We start from the raw sequence: 16,782 nt of genomic DNA on the forward strand, positions 1-16,782 counted from the left end.
ACAAATGGCAGTGAGTTTTAAAAGTAACCTTCTTTTGCTGCCTATGCGACATGCAGGCAGGAGGCGTCCTTTCTGAGCAGGGGCCAGTGGAGCAACTGCTGAGGGAGGCGCAGCCCTGCCCTCCCAGACAGTAAAGAGGACAGGAATAGGCACTGTTTTACTCCAAGCTGATGCAGTCGTCAATTTTAAGGCAGAATAACGGCAGCAGGGCATTTCTTGTAATCTGTCTCCAGGCAAGCACATGTCTACATAATTGCAGGAGCCTGTCTGTCTCTGGGTTTTCGATTTGCTGGTTCAGAAAACTTATCAGCATTTAACTGTTTGGTAAGAAGTGATCTTAGTTTACTCTGTTGCATTTTCTTTTTTCACGAAATCTTAATATGCTTCTCTTAACTTTAGATACTTTCTTTTGTTTTTCCAGCATAAATTTGCAAAAGATTTCATGACTTACTTGTCTGCACCTAATGCTTCTGTGGTAAGTCTTTTATGATGAGTCAGTCTCCTTGGGAATAAAATTCGACTCGAAGGAAGTTCACTGATAATTCAGTTACTCATGTGTTGTCACATATCTCTGCAGTTTGTTCAGATTTAGAATGGGAGGTTTGAAGTGTTGGCTCATCTTTGTATTTTTGTTCTGGGCTATTAATTAGGTAAGAATATGGTTACCCTTGAAGGGTGCACAGGTCTCCAATTCTTGTGACGAGAGAATAAATAAGAAAAGCCATATCCTTCATGGATTGTCATACCATCTGCCATTCTGTCTCAGTACTGAATATTGGTAATTGTTTTTTTAAAAAAATTGGTGTTTGGTAAAAATGCAAATGTGATTGAGACATTGCTGCTCTGATGACAGGAAGACTGAAAGATTTTATTTCCTGGTAAAAGCCACACAGATTTATGCAACATTATTTATAATATGAGAAAACTGGAAACATCAAAAAGTCTAAAAGTAGTTAAGTAAGTTTGATTATGGTGTATCTGTACATTGACATACAATGGAGCTATCAATATCGTGTTCTATAAGGATTTTTTTATGAGTGAAGTTTGCTTATAATGTAATAGATTAAAAAATTTTACAATGTGTATAGTAATATCTCAGTTTCAGTTGAGAAAAAACATAAATGCAGGAAAAGATTTGGAGAAAAAGAAAGGCAGAATGTTTATAGCAGTTTTCTTTGGTTGTTATTTCCTTTTTGGTACTTTATTTTTTGAATTTTCTACATTGAACTTAGATTTCATAATCAGAGAACATACTTGTTTTTACAGATTTTTAAAATTTCATAAACATTTGTAGTCTAATGACGCCCAGTCTAGTTTAATGGTAAAGAATGTAACACGACAGCCCTCCTTCGCACTCCAGACAGGCCCCCACAACCTGGAGACGTGCCTGAGTGTCGTGCTGCTGTCCCTGGCCATGGTCATGGCTGGCTCGGGGAACCTGAAGGTGCTGCAGCTGTGTCGCTTCTTGCACATGAAAACAGGCGGTGAAATGAACTATGGTTTCCACTTAGCCCATCACATGGCCCTCGGACTTCTGTTTCTGGGAGGAGGAAGGTAAATGAGTATGTATTTCTTTCCTCGATGACAAGATATCGTGAGCAAGATCTTTAAGAGAGGCTTATTTTGAATCTGAGCACGCCCGAAAATGTTTGTTTCTGGAGGCCGTTAGCTTATCTGGAGGCATTAGTACACTTTGCAAGGGCCTTTTTATGGTTTGACCGTCACTGTATGCCCTACTTAGAGTTACCATCCTCTCTCTAAGACACTTAGCAACGCTGCATTTCTCAGGAGAGTCTGCTCAGCACTTCACTGCCAAGTCTGTAGTCCCCACTGCTTAAGTACTTGACTTCTGCTGAGCCGCTTTCTCATGAAGGTCACGAGCACGGTCAGCCAACAAATCCTGTGACATTTGCTTAGTTTTCAACTTCCTTGTTCTCTCTCCAGCATCCGTCATTCCTGACCACCTCATTCTTTTGTAAGACTTGCCTGACTTTTCATGATGTGTATTGAATAAAAGTACACCTACACGCGTGTGCAGACCATAGCAGCACAGCTCAGTGGCACGGCGGGACCAGGGTGTAGCCAGAACGCCCGTCTGCACCCTGCCAGGCACCTCCCAGTCGCTGGTGCTTCACTTCTGCCCGGAGAGAACCACTAGTTACTCCTCTGACACCTTAGACTGCTTTTGCCTGTTTTTGAAATTCACACGCATCATACACTGTGCGTCCTTTTGTTTCTTGTTGCTTTTGCTCGGCGTGCTGTTTGTGAGATCCATCTGTGTTGTGTGTCGCGCTGGTTTAGTCGTGTTTCAATGCTCTTGAAGCCACTGTGTAACTGGGGTCAGTAACTGCAGTTACTGGACTGTGTGTTTTCTAGTTTGGGCCATTATGGAGACTACTGTCATGCATGTTCTTGTCACGTCTTTGATTTGTCGTGTGCAGATCGACGAGTGGAAGTGGCCACCGTGTGTCTGTGTGTTCGTCTCTGTAGTCAGGCTGTCAGTGCGCCAAAGTGGTCGTACCTTGTTACCTGCCATATGAAGGTCCAGGCACTCGCACCCCTTGTCAACATTTGTTATTGTTAGTCGTCTTAATTTTAGCCATCTCATGGTAGTATCTCGTTGTAGTTTTGATTTCCATTTCCCTGACTAATGATACTTAGCACTTTTTCGTATCTTTAATGACCAACTGGAAATCTCTTTTGTGATATCCAAAGTTCTTGCTACCCATTTTCATACTGGTTTGTTTATTTTTCAATTTTTATTTATGGTAAAATACACATAAAATTTACCACCTTAAACATTGTTAAATGTACAGTTCAGTGGTATTAAGTATTTTCAGATTTTCCTCTTGCAAAACTGAAATTCTGTACCCTTTAAATAATAACTCCTCTATTTCTCCTTCTCCCAGCTTCTGGCAGCCACTGTTCTCCTTTCTGTTTCTATTAATTTGTCTATTCCATATTGGTTCATTGTTGTGACCTGAGGCCTTTGTCACTTTTGTATGTTGTAGTATCTTCTCCTCTGTGGCTTGCCTTTTAACTCTCTTAATAGTGTCTTTTGATGAACAGAATTATGAGTGTTTTCATTTTATGGTTAGTACTTTTCTGTCCTTCTGATGAAGTATTTTTTACCCCCGTACCCAGCAAGAAGATATTCTTCTATTGGTCTTCCAGAAGTTTTTTAGCTTTTCCATTCTTTTTGGATTTAAAATCTCCCTGGAACTGATTTTTCTGAATGTTTTTTCCCCATCGATGGCCCATGGTTATTGAAAAGTTTATCTTTTCTCCACTGTTCTACAGAACCACCTTTGTTGTAACTTCGGTGTCTGTGTCTGTGTGTTTATTTCTGGGCTAGTAGGTTCAGTTGGTCCGTGTTTCTATACGTGCACCAAAACCAGTGTCTAAACTATTGTGGTTTATAGTGAGTGAGGCACCCTGGGAGGAAACACTCCCAAAGTGTGTTTTTCTGTTCTTGGCACTCTGCACTCCACAGCAGCATTGGAATTCCTTGTGAGTTTCACACTAAAGAACCCGGTAAAATGTTGATCAGACTCGCACTGAGTCTGCACATGTGTTTGGAAGGAACTGGTGCGTCTTCTGGTTGGGGAGCGTGGGGTGTCCTGCACTCATTTGCTCTCGTGTCTGTGACCTTGGTCCACTGACACAATTCCTGCAAGTCACGCAAGTTCTTGTCCCCTTTTCTTTAAAACTGAACTGTACATTGGAACTTGCCTTTCCAGAACACAGAAACTAAAGGTTGTCAGAAAGGTGGCATGCCCTTTAAGCAGGTTTTGTAGAATTGTTCTTTAATTATTTAGAATGAAGAATGGCTAAAGAAATATTTCTGTACAAATTCTTCTTATGATTTTTTAAAATTCTCTTTTCCTTTCAAAATAAGCCCCTCTCGAGTTTCGTTCTCTTCCTCAGCCGCTGTCCGTGGCCCCACACTGTGTGAGCCTCTCTCCCCTTCAGGCCGAGGCTCTGTCCCAGTTGCTGCTATGTTCCGTGTGCCTTCTGATCCAGAAACGTACTGTGTGCCCTGTGGCAGCATCCACGTTCTCACAGAGTAGCCTCATCCTGCTGTTTACTCTCAGTTCCTGACGTTAATTCTAATGTTTGTCTTTGGGTTTTGGTTTTATCAAAATGGTAGAGAGAAAATGGCCTATTCTATGTACGTGTCAAAACAGTTCTTTATTCAGGTTTCGAAATCTCTTCTTCCTAATTGGTTAAAATGTGTGTGTGATGAATGCTAAGTTCTTACTTGATACCCTCATTATTAGAAAGGACAGACAGGCCAAGAGAGTTGGGATGTGCGTGTGTAACAGAACATACGTGTATACTGAGGAGCTGCAGTAGTGTCCCCACAGCAGTGATGTCCTGTACCATCTGTTTCCAAGTATTCATAAGACAAATGCTGGAACTTGAGATTGAGTTTGCCAGACTGCATTTGAGCAACACTGAAAAAATAGTTTAAGGAAAATTTCAAGGCATTTGACTTAACTAAGAGTATGTCGCCTTTATAAGTTTATCATATTGATAAGAAAAAGAACTTTTGAGGAATAGTTGTTTGTACATTCATTACAACTTTTTAATGATAACTTTTGCCTTTTTTCACTTAGTTCATCATTTAAAGGAAATGATCCTGCCTTATAGATATGAAAGAATTTTTGAGATACTCAGTACAAAACCCTGAATATTTAAGAGAATTTTGTCAACAGGCGTATATAAAACTGGGGGAGAAGGTGGTGTCCTTCATCCGGGACTTTTTAGTGTAATGTCAGGATTGTATTCGTGGTCCTCAGTATGGTGCCCTTGTACGTTAAAGTTTTGCTTGTTATTGATTCAAGTTTTGTAATTTAATATCTGTGCCTTAAGGTGCAGATGACCTTGCAGTAGCTTGTGGACTAACTGCAAGGTGACATGTACTCGTCACTGACACTTGTATTTCCAAGGCCTCGCCGCAGTCCCCCAGTTGCCGGGTTCTCGAAAGGTGGGCGGTCTCGCTAACGTGCCTTTCCCCGGCTTTGCCTCACAGGTACTCCCTGAGCACCTCCAACCCCTCCATCGCTGCCCTGCTGTGCGCGCTGTACCCACACTTCCCCGCTCACAGCACTGATAACAGGTAAGCACAGCTCTGCCCTCCGTGTGGCCTTTCCCAAGCTCCTGAGGGGATGATTCGGTTGCATTTCGGTTCCATGGACTCATTTCCAGGCTAGCTTTATTCTGCTCTTGAACCTAGAGCAGAGTATCTTTCGGGCTGAATCCCTTTAAAAGTCGCTCTCAGCCAGGAGTTAGAGTAAAAGAGAGCTTTGGACACCCGATGGCTGCTCAGTCTTCCACCGCACTCCAGCCAGCAGAACCGCCCTAACCCAGAAGTAGCCAGCAAGGTTGTCTTTAGGGAAAAAGTCATCAGGACCAGGGTGCAGACAAGAAAAGCTGAAGACGACATGTTTCCCAGAGAGAAATGTGTCTGATTTAGTGGCAGTGTCTGTATGAATCGTTTTATCCTTCTTTTACATGAATGCCGAAAAGTTTTGTATAAATGACATAGAAGGGACAGGAAAAGCAGGATGCAGCAGAAAAGCAGAGTCCGTCTAGGAGTGGCAGTGGGTGCTAGAAGCTCAGACACGTATAAGCTGCTGATGGTGCAGAGGCCCTGCCCTCAGCACAAAGGTCCCCTGGTCGTTCAGGTGCAGCAGGTCTGTACGTGGAGGGAGGGCACGACATGGCTGCTTACATTCCAGTGACTCCAGTGACGTTTGCGATGACCAGTGTGCCCCACTGTAGGCACCCCAGTAAGTGCCCAGGGCCATAGTCTCACTGTGCTCAGGAGGCATCGTCTGCACGGCACCCCACAGCGGATGGAGACTCTTTCCCCAAAGTGTCCTGGTCTGAAGTCCACACATTACTGACAGGTGGCACCTAAGAACGTCATTGTTGAATTAATATGACTGACGTGTGGCCTCACTGTCCATTTAGGAGGGAGCTTTGAGTTGTTAAGGTTAGCTGTTGGCGAGGGTATCAGAGAGACTCACGTGTCTCTTTCTGGTCCTAGTAGTATGGGAAGCAGAGCACATTGGTGCTCTCGGTTCTTGTCAGCACCGAGAACCTGATGTAACAACAATACCAGTTGTGTGGTAGCCATGACTGATTTCATTTCCAGTATATTTATAGGGGTGGTAGTTGGGGGTGGGAAGGAAGGGTGTGGCTGGAAATTAAGAAAAGGGGAGTCTTATTTTATCCTCTAATGGGATGCCTTAAAATGTAAAAACTTACTGTGTTTAAATTGTAAAATATAAATTTTAAAGTTTAAAAGAAATTTTTGAAGACTCAGAAAGTACGTAGAGAAAGAAAAATCTTGTTATGATCTCACCCATTAGTTTTTGGTGCGTTACACTCTGTGTGTGTGCACGTGTGCTCACGTGTGTACATCTTGCAGAAGGACTTTTCCTATCTGAGGGAAACTGGCACTCTTTCTTCCCCCTTCTTCCTACCAACGCTTAAGAAAAATAAAACTAGAAGTAAATCTTTTAGGAGGTGGAAAGAGATGCCCCGTGTTAATCAGAGGAGGATATTGGAGAACTGATTTCATAAGTGATCAATTTATTACTACATGTTTTCACATTAAGATCATTTTTGCCTCCCTATAAAACCTTGTAACTGAAAACTCAAGAATTCTTGGGTAAAGACCAAATGTCTAGAACTTTCTAAAGGGAATTTCTCCCAGACTTTTTAAGTGGAACCCCTCATCTTCCTTGTCAGGATTGCTGTCATTGGAAGGTGGCACTCTCGCGTCTGTGTTGGCCACAGTGGCTTGTAGAGCTGTGCCATTGTCACCTGTTGGATACTTGCTGTCTGTTTTCTGTGAACAGGTATCATCTCCAGGCCCTGAGGCACCTGTACGTACTGGCCGCAGAGCCACGTCTGCTGGTGCCTGTGGACGTGGACACCAACACACCCTGCTATGCCCTCTTGGAAGTCACCTACAAGGTAAGGCTTCCCCGCTCACCTTTGTGATTTTATTACCACTCATCCATTGTGGCAGGTCAGGACATTTCAAAAGCGTTGTCCCTTAGAAGATGACAGTAGTGAGTTGAACCCTCATCACAAGAGAAGCCTCCAGAGTTCCTGCACGTCCTGCGGCTGGTTGTGCTCATTCAGAGTGGGGCGCAGACCTCAGCGAGCGGCAGCTGCTCTCATCCTTAGAGCTAGATTGGAAGTGTCCCTGGTGACTTTATGTGGCTGGTGGTAGTGCTGCAAGCAGTGAACTGGATTAGGACTGTTGAGCGATGAATTCGCTGGGGCTTAAAGCCCACGGTCCTGTTTGACGAGGGAACTTCGATTTAGGTACATAGGTAGCTTACACGTGACATAGCCTTCATTCATCAGCAATGATTAAGTACCTCTTGTGTATCACAGTTGTGCTAGGCTTTGGGACACGAAGTTGACGTTGTCCTATTCCTGACCTGTGTGTTGGGGAGCCAGGTGTGGGTGCCATAAGAACAGGTATTGGCGGGAGCAGCGATGCACTCCATCAGTTGTGGGAGGCTGCGAGGCAGGCTTTGGGCCCCGGCGTGTTCTGCCAGCTGCGGGGGTGCGTTTCCTGCAGGCAAGGGCCTGAGGCTTGCCAGTGCGGGTCTGTGCCGGCGTGCAGGGCCGGACGTGATCGGAGGTGGTGCCGGCCCACGGAGGGTGGTAGGTGTGAGCCCTCGGAAACCTGAGTATCAGAAAGGATTCGGGGCCATCTGACAGTCTGTGCTGGCCTCGGGGAGTGGAAATGGACAGTGGAGCTGTTGCTCCTTGCAGTTCCCCTAACTGCACGTGAACGGCTGTTCTCTTACCTGTGTGAAGGGCACTCAGTGGTACGAGCAGACCAGAGAGGAGCTGATGGCCCCCACCCTGCTTCCGGAGCTGCACCTTTTAAAGCAGGTACATGGCACGTGACTTAGGGAGACGTCCACGGGACGGGTCCAGCCAGGACAGTGTGTGGTAGGGACAGCTGAGCAAAAGCCTGTCCTGCTTCAGCAGCTGCAGTAGTTAGGGAAGTGCCCCTAGGAGCTGCCGTGGGTGCGAAGGGAGGGCTTCCTGTGCAGGTTAGATGGCCTCGCGCGTGACTCGCATCCTGGTCCGGAAACAGGGCTCCTTCACCTCCCCAGGTCTTTCCCACCCAGTTACCCTTACTTCCTCTGAGGAGCAGGGGTTTCGTTTTGTCAGAGCAGCTCTTTGTCAGCACTGGGCTGACTGTGTTTCTGTGTGTGTTGGCAGATTAAAGTTAAAGGCCCACGATACTGGGAACTGCTCATCGATTTAAGCAAGGGAACACAGCACTTGAAGTAAGTACACTGACCTTCTCAGATGACCTGTGAGGTGGACGGAGGTACCTGGGGAGGTGTCAGTTGTCACCCTCCCCTCTCACCCACGACAGGCTGTAGAGTACGTATTGAGTACAGCGGTCTATCTCTTTGAAACACATTTGTGTTAGAAAATGAAAATTTGAACTTAGAAATAAAATCCTAAACATTTGTTTATTCATTGAGAAACTTGAAGTGACTTAAACTGGGACAGTAATGGAATTGTCTGTCGAGGCAATAATGAACGAATGGGTGTAAGAAAATAAGGCTGATGTGTATGTCCACAAAGGGCCTTTGTAACAGTCGGTGTTTGTCAGTCTGTTGCATGTCTTTCCCATTCTCTTGTTAGATTGTTCTCGTAAAATTAAGATTATGGTAGGTTGGCTTTGGGTAGAAATAGTCATATACAAGTAATTACTTTAACGAACAGAGAGCATTAATAATTTTATACCTGTGGTGATGTGTAAATTGTCTTTAAATTTCCAGAAAATGTAACAAGCTTGCAAAAGTTCTAAATGTTTAGTCCCAATTTCCATTTCCCTCAAACTGTCTATGTAATACCTATATTCTGTATTGTTCTGTGTTTACATTTGCAGCCTCATTTTCTTTCTGTTGTGCACTAGTCAGTAGCTATTCAGCACCTCTTTGTCCCCCACATAGCTCCCAGAGGACAGGGGACATAAAGGCACGTCAAGTAAAATACTGCCTGTGAAGCTTACATGTGAACAGTCGGAAATTATTGTTTAACAAGTTCCATGAATCTAGATGCCAAAGAAAAATGGAAGTTTGTTTTGGCTTTCTTGGGGGCGACTGATTTAATTTTGGACACAGTAAATAATCTTACACCTTAGTGGAAAATGTAGAAGACTTCGTGTCTTGTGAACGTGGTATTGGGAAATGCAGCATTTCCGGTCAAGAACCACCAGTATCCGTACCTCAGGTTAAACTCACTCTTGATTTTTTACAGGTCAATCCTTTCCAAGGATGGGGTTTTATATGTGAAGCTCAGAGCAGGCCAACTCTCCTACAAGGAAGATCCAATGGGATGGCAGAGTTTGTTGGCCCAAACCGTCGCTAACAGGAACTCTGAAGCCCGGGCGTTCAAGGTAGCACACCTTGGTGGAAATGGAAGGACGAGGGGAGAGCCCCACCCCCAGCCCACCCAGAGCACGGACTTTGCGGTAGCATTTATGGTACCGTGAGATGGCTCTGCCTGCCCCCTCTCATCGCTGCAGATGGCACAGACGAGTGACGCGGGGTCTATTTGCCGCTATTAAGTGGCAGCCATAATAAAAGACAGCCACCTGCCAGGACTCTGACGCTGATTGACATTTGGTGGCAGGGACAGTCATAATATAGCTTAACACTGTAAATATTTCAGTTTAGTAATTTTACTCATGAATCCTTAAATCTATCCAGATGTACTTAATTCCTGGCAAGAACAGAGAAAGGTTTTTGCAAGGTAGCACTTAGTTCCATTTTTAAACCTTTTGTTGCTTAAACCCTGGTGAGGATAAAATGATGACAGCGTTAGCCTTATTTTATTAGTTGACCTTATTCGCCTAGCACCTGACTGCTAATAGAGCAGTGTTTGGATGAGTGAAGCATGCTCAAAGCACTGTCATCCCGGGGGTCGGGTGGGGCTGGGGGGATAGGACATAGTTTGCTCTACGTTCTAGAATAAGCTTCCGGCACTGGAAATGTGGCCCATGGTCTGCCATCAAATTTCTGTATTGAACACCAGTTTTCAGGAATCCCGTGAGCACATGTGCTCCTCCTGGAGGTACATTGAGAAGCAGGGGAGCAGTCAGGGCCCTTAAGGGTAGCCCACACAGCACGCACACGGCAGGCGGGCGGGCTCGGCGGTGCCAGCTTTTGTTTACCCAAGTGAGGAGGTAGCAGCTTATTTTAATTGAAGTCACATTTGATTTTAAGTCAGTTACTTAGGACGGAGGCTTGATGACAGTCCCCAGGCTTTAAATAGGTGCAGTTGACATCAGTAAGTTTTGTTTGGCAACACTTGCTATGGTGTCTGGGGTACTTTGAAGGGTTTTTGGACAAAGTTTAGCTTAAATTAGCACTATTGCTTCTTACACAAATTAGAGTCCATTTCAAAGACCCTAATCCAATTTGTAAAGAAAATATGTAATATTAGGCTTGAGTTTGAATGGGGAAAGTGTTTAAAAATTAAAAGACATCTTTATTTCCTGCCTGCTGGGGATTCAGAAGTAAAATATAAACCTCAGTGGAAAATGGTAATACCTCCATGTTCCATTTTCAGTGTTGAACCTTGAGTGATATCTCCTTTTTTTACTAATTTTTTTCTATTGTGGTAGAATACACATAATGTGAAATTTACTGTCTTACCCCTTTTTAAGTGTACAGGTCGGTGGTATTAAGAGCATTGATACTGTACAACCTTCACCGACATCCAGCCACAGAATTTTTTTCTCTTGGAAAGCTAAAACCCTGTACCTGTTAAACACTAACTCCCCACCCCACAGCCCTTGGCAACCTCCATTCTCCTTCCTGTCTCTTTGATTTTGAGAACTTAGGTACCCCGTGTTAAGTGGAAACACGTTATGTGTCTTTTTGTGAGTGGCTATTTGAGCAATATTTTGTTTTCCTTTTTAGTAACAATCTAATTTGTTTTTTAGTTAATGAAGGAAAGGGAAAGGCTTCTTTTAGGTGAGTTTAGTATTGGCCTTTTGCTAAGTCGGGAGCTCGTGCCAGCTTGTGTGGAAAGCTTCCCGTAACTGCTGAGCAGAACACGTTGAGGGAGCTCTGGCAAGTTGGTACAGCCTTGGGTTTTCAGGGTCCATTGTGTGAAAAAAGCAAGGTAGAGTCCTTACAACAGCATACATTGCAATTTGAAAAACAAAGAAAGTAATAATCATTTTACTTATATTTGTTGTGTGTTTATTTTTTAGCCTGAAACGATTTCAGCATTCACTTCTGACCCAGCACTTCTGTCATTTGCTGAGTATTTCTGCAAACCCACCGTGAGCATGGGTCAGGTAAGTGTGTGGTATGCTTCGCTCAGCCCAAGAGTAGAATTCGTTGTGATATCTACCTGTGGACACCACCAAAAAAATCTGTAGTACCCATCTTTGAGGTTGATGACATACCTCAGGCACACTGGTTGATGTTTTTGCTTGGAAAATACAGATTTTTTCATAGTTTAAAACTAATAAATTCAGAACTTCCTACTTTGATAGAAGAAACAACTTAAAATTTCTAAGACACTAGTTTTGATGGGTGATAACTTTCTTGTGTCTATTCTTGTACTGATTTATATTTTCAGTGTTTACTGTCCTTCTCTTGTTTTTACGTAATTTTGTTAATTTTATTTCCTCTATTTTATAACCCTTCTTCCTGTTGGTTGTAAAATTGCTCTTTAGGAGTCGCTGATTGCCTGGGAGATCACTGATTTTAGTTCATCGTTGCAGACGGTGAAGATTGGATGTGGGAATGAGGTGGCCTGGGATTGATGGCTCCTTGCCTACAAGTGTGTGTGTGGCCTTGGGAAAATTTTTCAACCTCTCCAAGGCAGTTTCCTCATTTCTAAAAGTGGGATTATAATGGAACTTACCTTCCATTCCTGTTTTGAGGATAAAGTGAAATAACCTTTCCCCCTCTTATTTATTGAATCTTTACTATGTTCATTCACACCTCAGGAACATGGCTGTTTCATTCCCAGACCACAGCAGCAAAGCGAGGGTCACTGTAAAGCGGATCATAATCTTTTTGCTGGTGGAAGGTCTTGCCTTCAATTTGAAAAACACCACATCTGTGAAGTGCAATAAAACGAGGGCTGTCTGTATTGGACCCTTTGCTCAGTGCTGTACGCAATTTTCTCATTTAGTTCTCACTGGAGGGTAGGCTTTATCGTTCCAGGTTTGCAGATGAGGAAACTGCCACTCAGAGATGTTATTTGCCCAAGATCACAGCTAGTAAGAGCAGGGCATGTGCTCAAGACAGCAGGTCTCTGTGAAGGCCCGTGCCTGCCCTCAGCCCCAGCTGGGCAGCCTGGCAGCCTCCCCGAGCCTTGTCCTGCTCAGTGTTTCTGTTGCCTCTTAGGGTGCTGGGCCCCTCTCTGGGTCCTGCCTTTGCCAGCACAACCCAAGGCACGTCTCTGACATCCTGCCCCCTCGTGTTTGCCCCAGCTAACCCAGTTCTCCCCACCACAGCACTTGCACCCTTACCTGTCCCTCAGGACTCAAGTCTGGTTGCACGTTGTGGAGGTTCAGTGTGGCACGTGCTATGACACGTGCAGAGTGGCGGCTGGTCCTTTTCTGTCACTCACTGCAGAGCTTAACATGGGCCATAGTGGCTGCTGCGCAGCTGTTTCTCAAATTGATTTTGGGATATACATTGATGTGCTAAAAATAGCTTCTGATTTTTCACAGAAACAGGAAATTCTGGATCTCTTTTCTTCAGTACTCTACGAGTGTGTCACTCAGGAGACCCCGGAGATGTTGCCTGCGTACGTGGCAATGGACCAGGTATGGTTCCAAAAACCTATTCTAGTCCTGAGAGGTGTATCCTGTATTTCAGTAACAGCCTCAACAGCCAGGTAAGGTTCCCAAGGGTCCCATCTTTTTAGTTTCTCATCTGTGTTTAGAAATTCGAAATAGGAAGCCCGAGCAAAGGTGAAAACTGTGCATATCAAAAAGCGTGGCATTCATGGTGACAGCCGTGCCCCTTGCTGGGCTCTGTCACTCTCGGGTTCCCGTTCTCTCTGTCTCTCCCCGGGTGGCCTCTTGCCTCCCTCCTGAGAGCCTGTCTGTGGGCACACTGTGTGAATGGGCCGTGAGTGGTGGCATGAGAGCTCCCAGGACTGTGTGTGCTGGCTCAGGGCGCTGGGCCCCATTTTGAAACTGTTTTGTGTGCCTGCTGTTGCAAGCGTCTGAAAGGGTTGAGTGTCTGATGGCTTTCCTAAAGGCGCGGACCGATTTTCTCGCTCTGGCATATTGGGAACACACATGGCGTTTTAATACTATGTCGTTCAGACCCAGATTTGCAGTTAAGCTAAGCTAGTAGTTTTCCAACTTGGCTAAAATTTATCTGGGTAATCTCAAGAATACAGATCCTCAGAGCCCATTCTGTGTCTGCTGAGTCAGGGTTTCTGGGATGAGGTCCAGGATGTAGTTTTAAATGGCTGTTGAGGAGAATATGATACAGCGAGTTCACACATGAGCATTTGGGACACCATCTAACCGCATAGTTATCCCTACTGCACAGCTGAGTGGGAGCTACACTGTGGCCGGGGACACTCCCCCAAGCCTGAAGGTCATTGCATTAAGTAACATCCTTAGCTAAAGGCAGCGTCCATCATAACCCCGTAGGCGCAGAGCGCCTTCAGTGTCTGCTTGGAAAGTGCGAGGGTGGTCCACGCTGGTACCACCCGCTTCAGCATCCCCGCAGCGGCCAGCTCTGCACCTGCCCTCGGTGGCCCGCACGGGCAGGTGTCGATAGAGGACTGCCCCTCTGGTTGCCACGTGGTGACTGCAGGTGGGTCCTAAGAGCAGTCTTATCAGGACTCCAGGCACGTCCTGACACCCCCGGGGTCCCCAGGAGGCACTAGACCTGTTTGGTTTTCACTTTGCAGAGCCCTTGAGCCAAAAGTGGGCTCGTGTGCCCTTGCTGCCTTTACCCGAGAGCTGTCCCCATGGGGCCCACACTCGAGTGCCCAGTAGGGCTGTGCGGCCAGACTATGCAAACAGAACGGTCTCATGGGCACATCTGCTAACACCACCGTGTCCAGCTCTGAACGAGCTGGCCGGGGCGGCTTCACCCTCACTGAGTGCCGCTGCCCTCCTCCCCTAGGCAGTCAGAAGACTGGGAAGGGCAGAAATGTCCGAGACGTCGGAACTCTGGCAGATAAAGCTGGTGCTGGAGTTTTTCAGCTCCAGGAGCCACCAGGAGCGGCTGCAGAAGCACCCGAGGCGAGGGCTGTTCATGAGCTCCGAGTTCCTGCCCGTGGTGAAGTGTGCCATCGATAACGCCCTGGACCGCTGGCTGCAAGGTGAGTGGCCCGCCCGTGCAGCCTCAGCTTTCCCGTGCAGCCTGTTCTCACAGGGGCAAGACAGAGCCGGGGGTCAGCAGCGTGGCTGGGGGTGCGGGTTTCCAGTCAGCTGCCTGAGACTGAGTGTCTGCCTTCGCTTCTTTAAAGGTGCATTTGTAAACCACAGGACAACATGCATAGCGTTTTAAATACCGCTTGACACTTAAGAGCCCTTCCGCCTTCTCTCGAGTCAAATCCTCTTTCTTTTCTGGTCTCTCGCTTGTGTTTCTATGGGTGTGTCACCTCCCAGAGGCCGGCAGCCGTCTTCTTCCCCTGCTGTATCCCACACACCCCACCACCCCATGCACTGAAGACACTATGTGCTTACTGAGCGCGTGAAAGCTGTTTTCCCAGCTGTCCGTGGGAACCTGGCTGTGACAGCAGGGGAAGTGTGAAGGTATTTATAAGTGCCTCACCTGAGACAGGTGGTGGACAGCCGTCTGACGTGTGACAGGATTGGCTTGTGGCAGTCACACAAGGGCTCCTTGCCCCTGTTCATCTTACAGTCCATTCAGGGGCTTCCATGCCTGGCAGCAGCCTTCTCTGGGCACACACTAACCCCGGTTCCAGCAGTAGTGACAGTTCTCGATTCTTTAACGTGCTGGTAGTCAAGAACCTAAGGGTTTGAATACAGTTCAAAACCATCTACCTGTAATACTATGAAAAAATGAAATCATGAACCAGATTTGAGTGATACTCATGGAAAACAGCGCTTTCCAACCCCCCAGTCTGCTGTCTCCCATCTGTCATGTCCTCAGGTGGTTTCAAAGGTCATGCAGTTAAAAAATTTTTTTTAATACTATTTTGTCCTCACTTTGGGGAAATATACAAGTTATTTTATAGCTTCTGGTGAATTGTTTTTACTGAGTTTAGCACGTCGTCATGTCCTGCAGACCTTTGCTGTTGATCAGACGTGTGCCATCGATAGTCTGTGACTCACAGATGTCATGACGCAGTGACGCCGGCAGTGGCTAGAGCAGTCTGTCAAGGGCGCCGGGAACTGCTCCCAGCGCAATTGCTCGGAGCCTCTGCCAATCTGACCGCCGCCCTCAGTGCCAGAAACGTGCACTCATTTCCAGTGAGGGCCATCACGTTTTAAAAGTCCTAGCTCTGCTTTCTCTGCTCTCACGAGTTCTAGCCAAGCTGTGGGCTGGAGTACAGTCATCCAGAGAGAGGTGGGGCCAACATGCAGCCTCAGAAATGTCATTCGTGTTTGTGTCTCAAACACAAATGCAATGTGGACTTCAGGGTCGCTCAGGGTCGCTTACCAGGAGCCCAGACCGCAGCCATTAAGTCTGAACAGGCATTCGGTGTCCTGTGTGTGTGTCTCCTCAGTTAGATTTTAATCTTGAGCGAAGAAAATGGCTTTTTCAGTTAAGAACTTAAAGAGTTTTATTAACTTTCAACTGTTTTATTATTGACGATTTAAAGCATAAGACAAAGTAAACAGAATAGGTTCATAAGCCCATCACCCGGGGAGTTCAGCAGTCACCTGCCTTCTGCATCCATCGCCCCACGCCGGTTTCCGCTGGCGCCATTTTACGTCCTCACCCACAGAAGGTGCCCACAGGTTTGGGCGTTGTAACCGCTTTCATTTCAGACAGGCTGGTGAGTATGTAGCGGAATCATCTAGTTTTAATTTGCATTACACTGGTGACATGGTGTTGACCCCTCTTTTTCATGCCTTTTTGTTATTCACGTACCTGTGGCGTGTCTGTTGAAACCTTTACTCAGTTTTAAATTGGCCGTCTTGGTTAGTGAGGGTCGGAGTTTCTACAGATCTGGCTACGTCTCTGAGATGCTTGGCAGATTTTTTCCTTCCACTCTGCCTGTTCATTGTCTTAAGGGTGATTTTGATGAACAGAACTTTTAGGTCTAATTTATCAATTTGTTTTATGGCTATTGCTTTCTGGGTGCTGTCCAGGTCATAAAGATTTCTTAAAGTTTTCCGTTAAAAGCTTTACAGTTTTAGCTTTTATATTTGAGTCTGTGATTCATCTCACATCAATCTTTTACGTGGTGTGAGGTGGGAGTTCAGGCGTGGGGCTTTTTAATACAGATGCCCAGTTGTTCCAGGACCACTTGTGCAGCTTTTCTTTCTGACTGGCTTGCCTTGGGCTCTTGTTGAAAATCAGTTGACTGAATAAGTGTGAGTGTGTTTCTGAACTCAGGTTTGTACCATTGGTCTGCTTGTCTGTCTTGACGCCAGTACTGCAGTGTCTTCATTACTGCACATTCGGAGTAAATTCTGAAATCTGGTAGTGGAAGTCGTCTTGTTGATTTATAATACACTAAATGCTTACAGGATGGAGGAGGGAAGGTCTCAGCTCACTAATCCAAGCTCTTGCTTCAAGAAACTAGGAA

General features: G+C 45.8%; 1 protein-coding gene across 2 annotated transcripts in view; it reads left to right on the top strand.

The window, feature by feature from the left end:
* Window positions 1-16,782, top strand: part of ANAPC1 (anaphase promoting complex subunit 1) — a 76,959-nt gene that overhangs the window by 58,389 nt on the left and 1,788 nt on the right. Inside the window, exons 36-46 of one of the 2 annotated variants that reach the window (XM_033100903.1) lie at window positions 234-324; window positions 422-475; window positions 1,361-1,554; window positions 5,036-5,122; window positions 6,873-6,990; window positions 7,852-7,929; window positions 8,266-8,333; window positions 9,319-9,457; window positions 11,282-11,368; window positions 12,761-12,856; window positions 14,181-14,379. In XM_033100903.1, the coding sequence (XP_032956794.1) occupies window positions 234-324; window positions 422-475; window positions 1,361-1,554; window positions 5,036-5,122; window positions 6,873-6,990; window positions 7,852-7,929; window positions 8,266-8,333; window positions 9,319-9,457; window positions 11,282-11,368; window positions 12,761-12,856; window positions 14,181-14,379 (1,211 nt within the window). Of the gene's footprint in view, window positions 1-233; window positions 325-421; window positions 476-1,360; window positions 1,555-5,035; window positions 5,123-6,872; window positions 6,991-7,851; window positions 7,930-8,265; window positions 8,334-9,318; window positions 9,458-11,281; window positions 11,369-12,757; window positions 12,857-14,180; window positions 14,380-16,782 lie in introns of both variants that reach the window. The other variant, XM_033100904.1, reaches the window with a different exon arrangement.

Source organism: Rhinolophus ferrumequinum, assembly GCF_004115265.2.
Source record: "Rhinolophus ferrumequinum isolate MPI-CBG mRhiFer1 chromosome 13 unlocalized genomic scaffold, mRhiFer1_v1.p Super_scaffold_3, whole genome shotgun sequence".
Lineage (NCBI taxonomy): Eukaryota > Metazoa > Chordata > Mammalia > Chiroptera > Rhinolophidae > Rhinolophus > Rhinolophus ferrumequinum.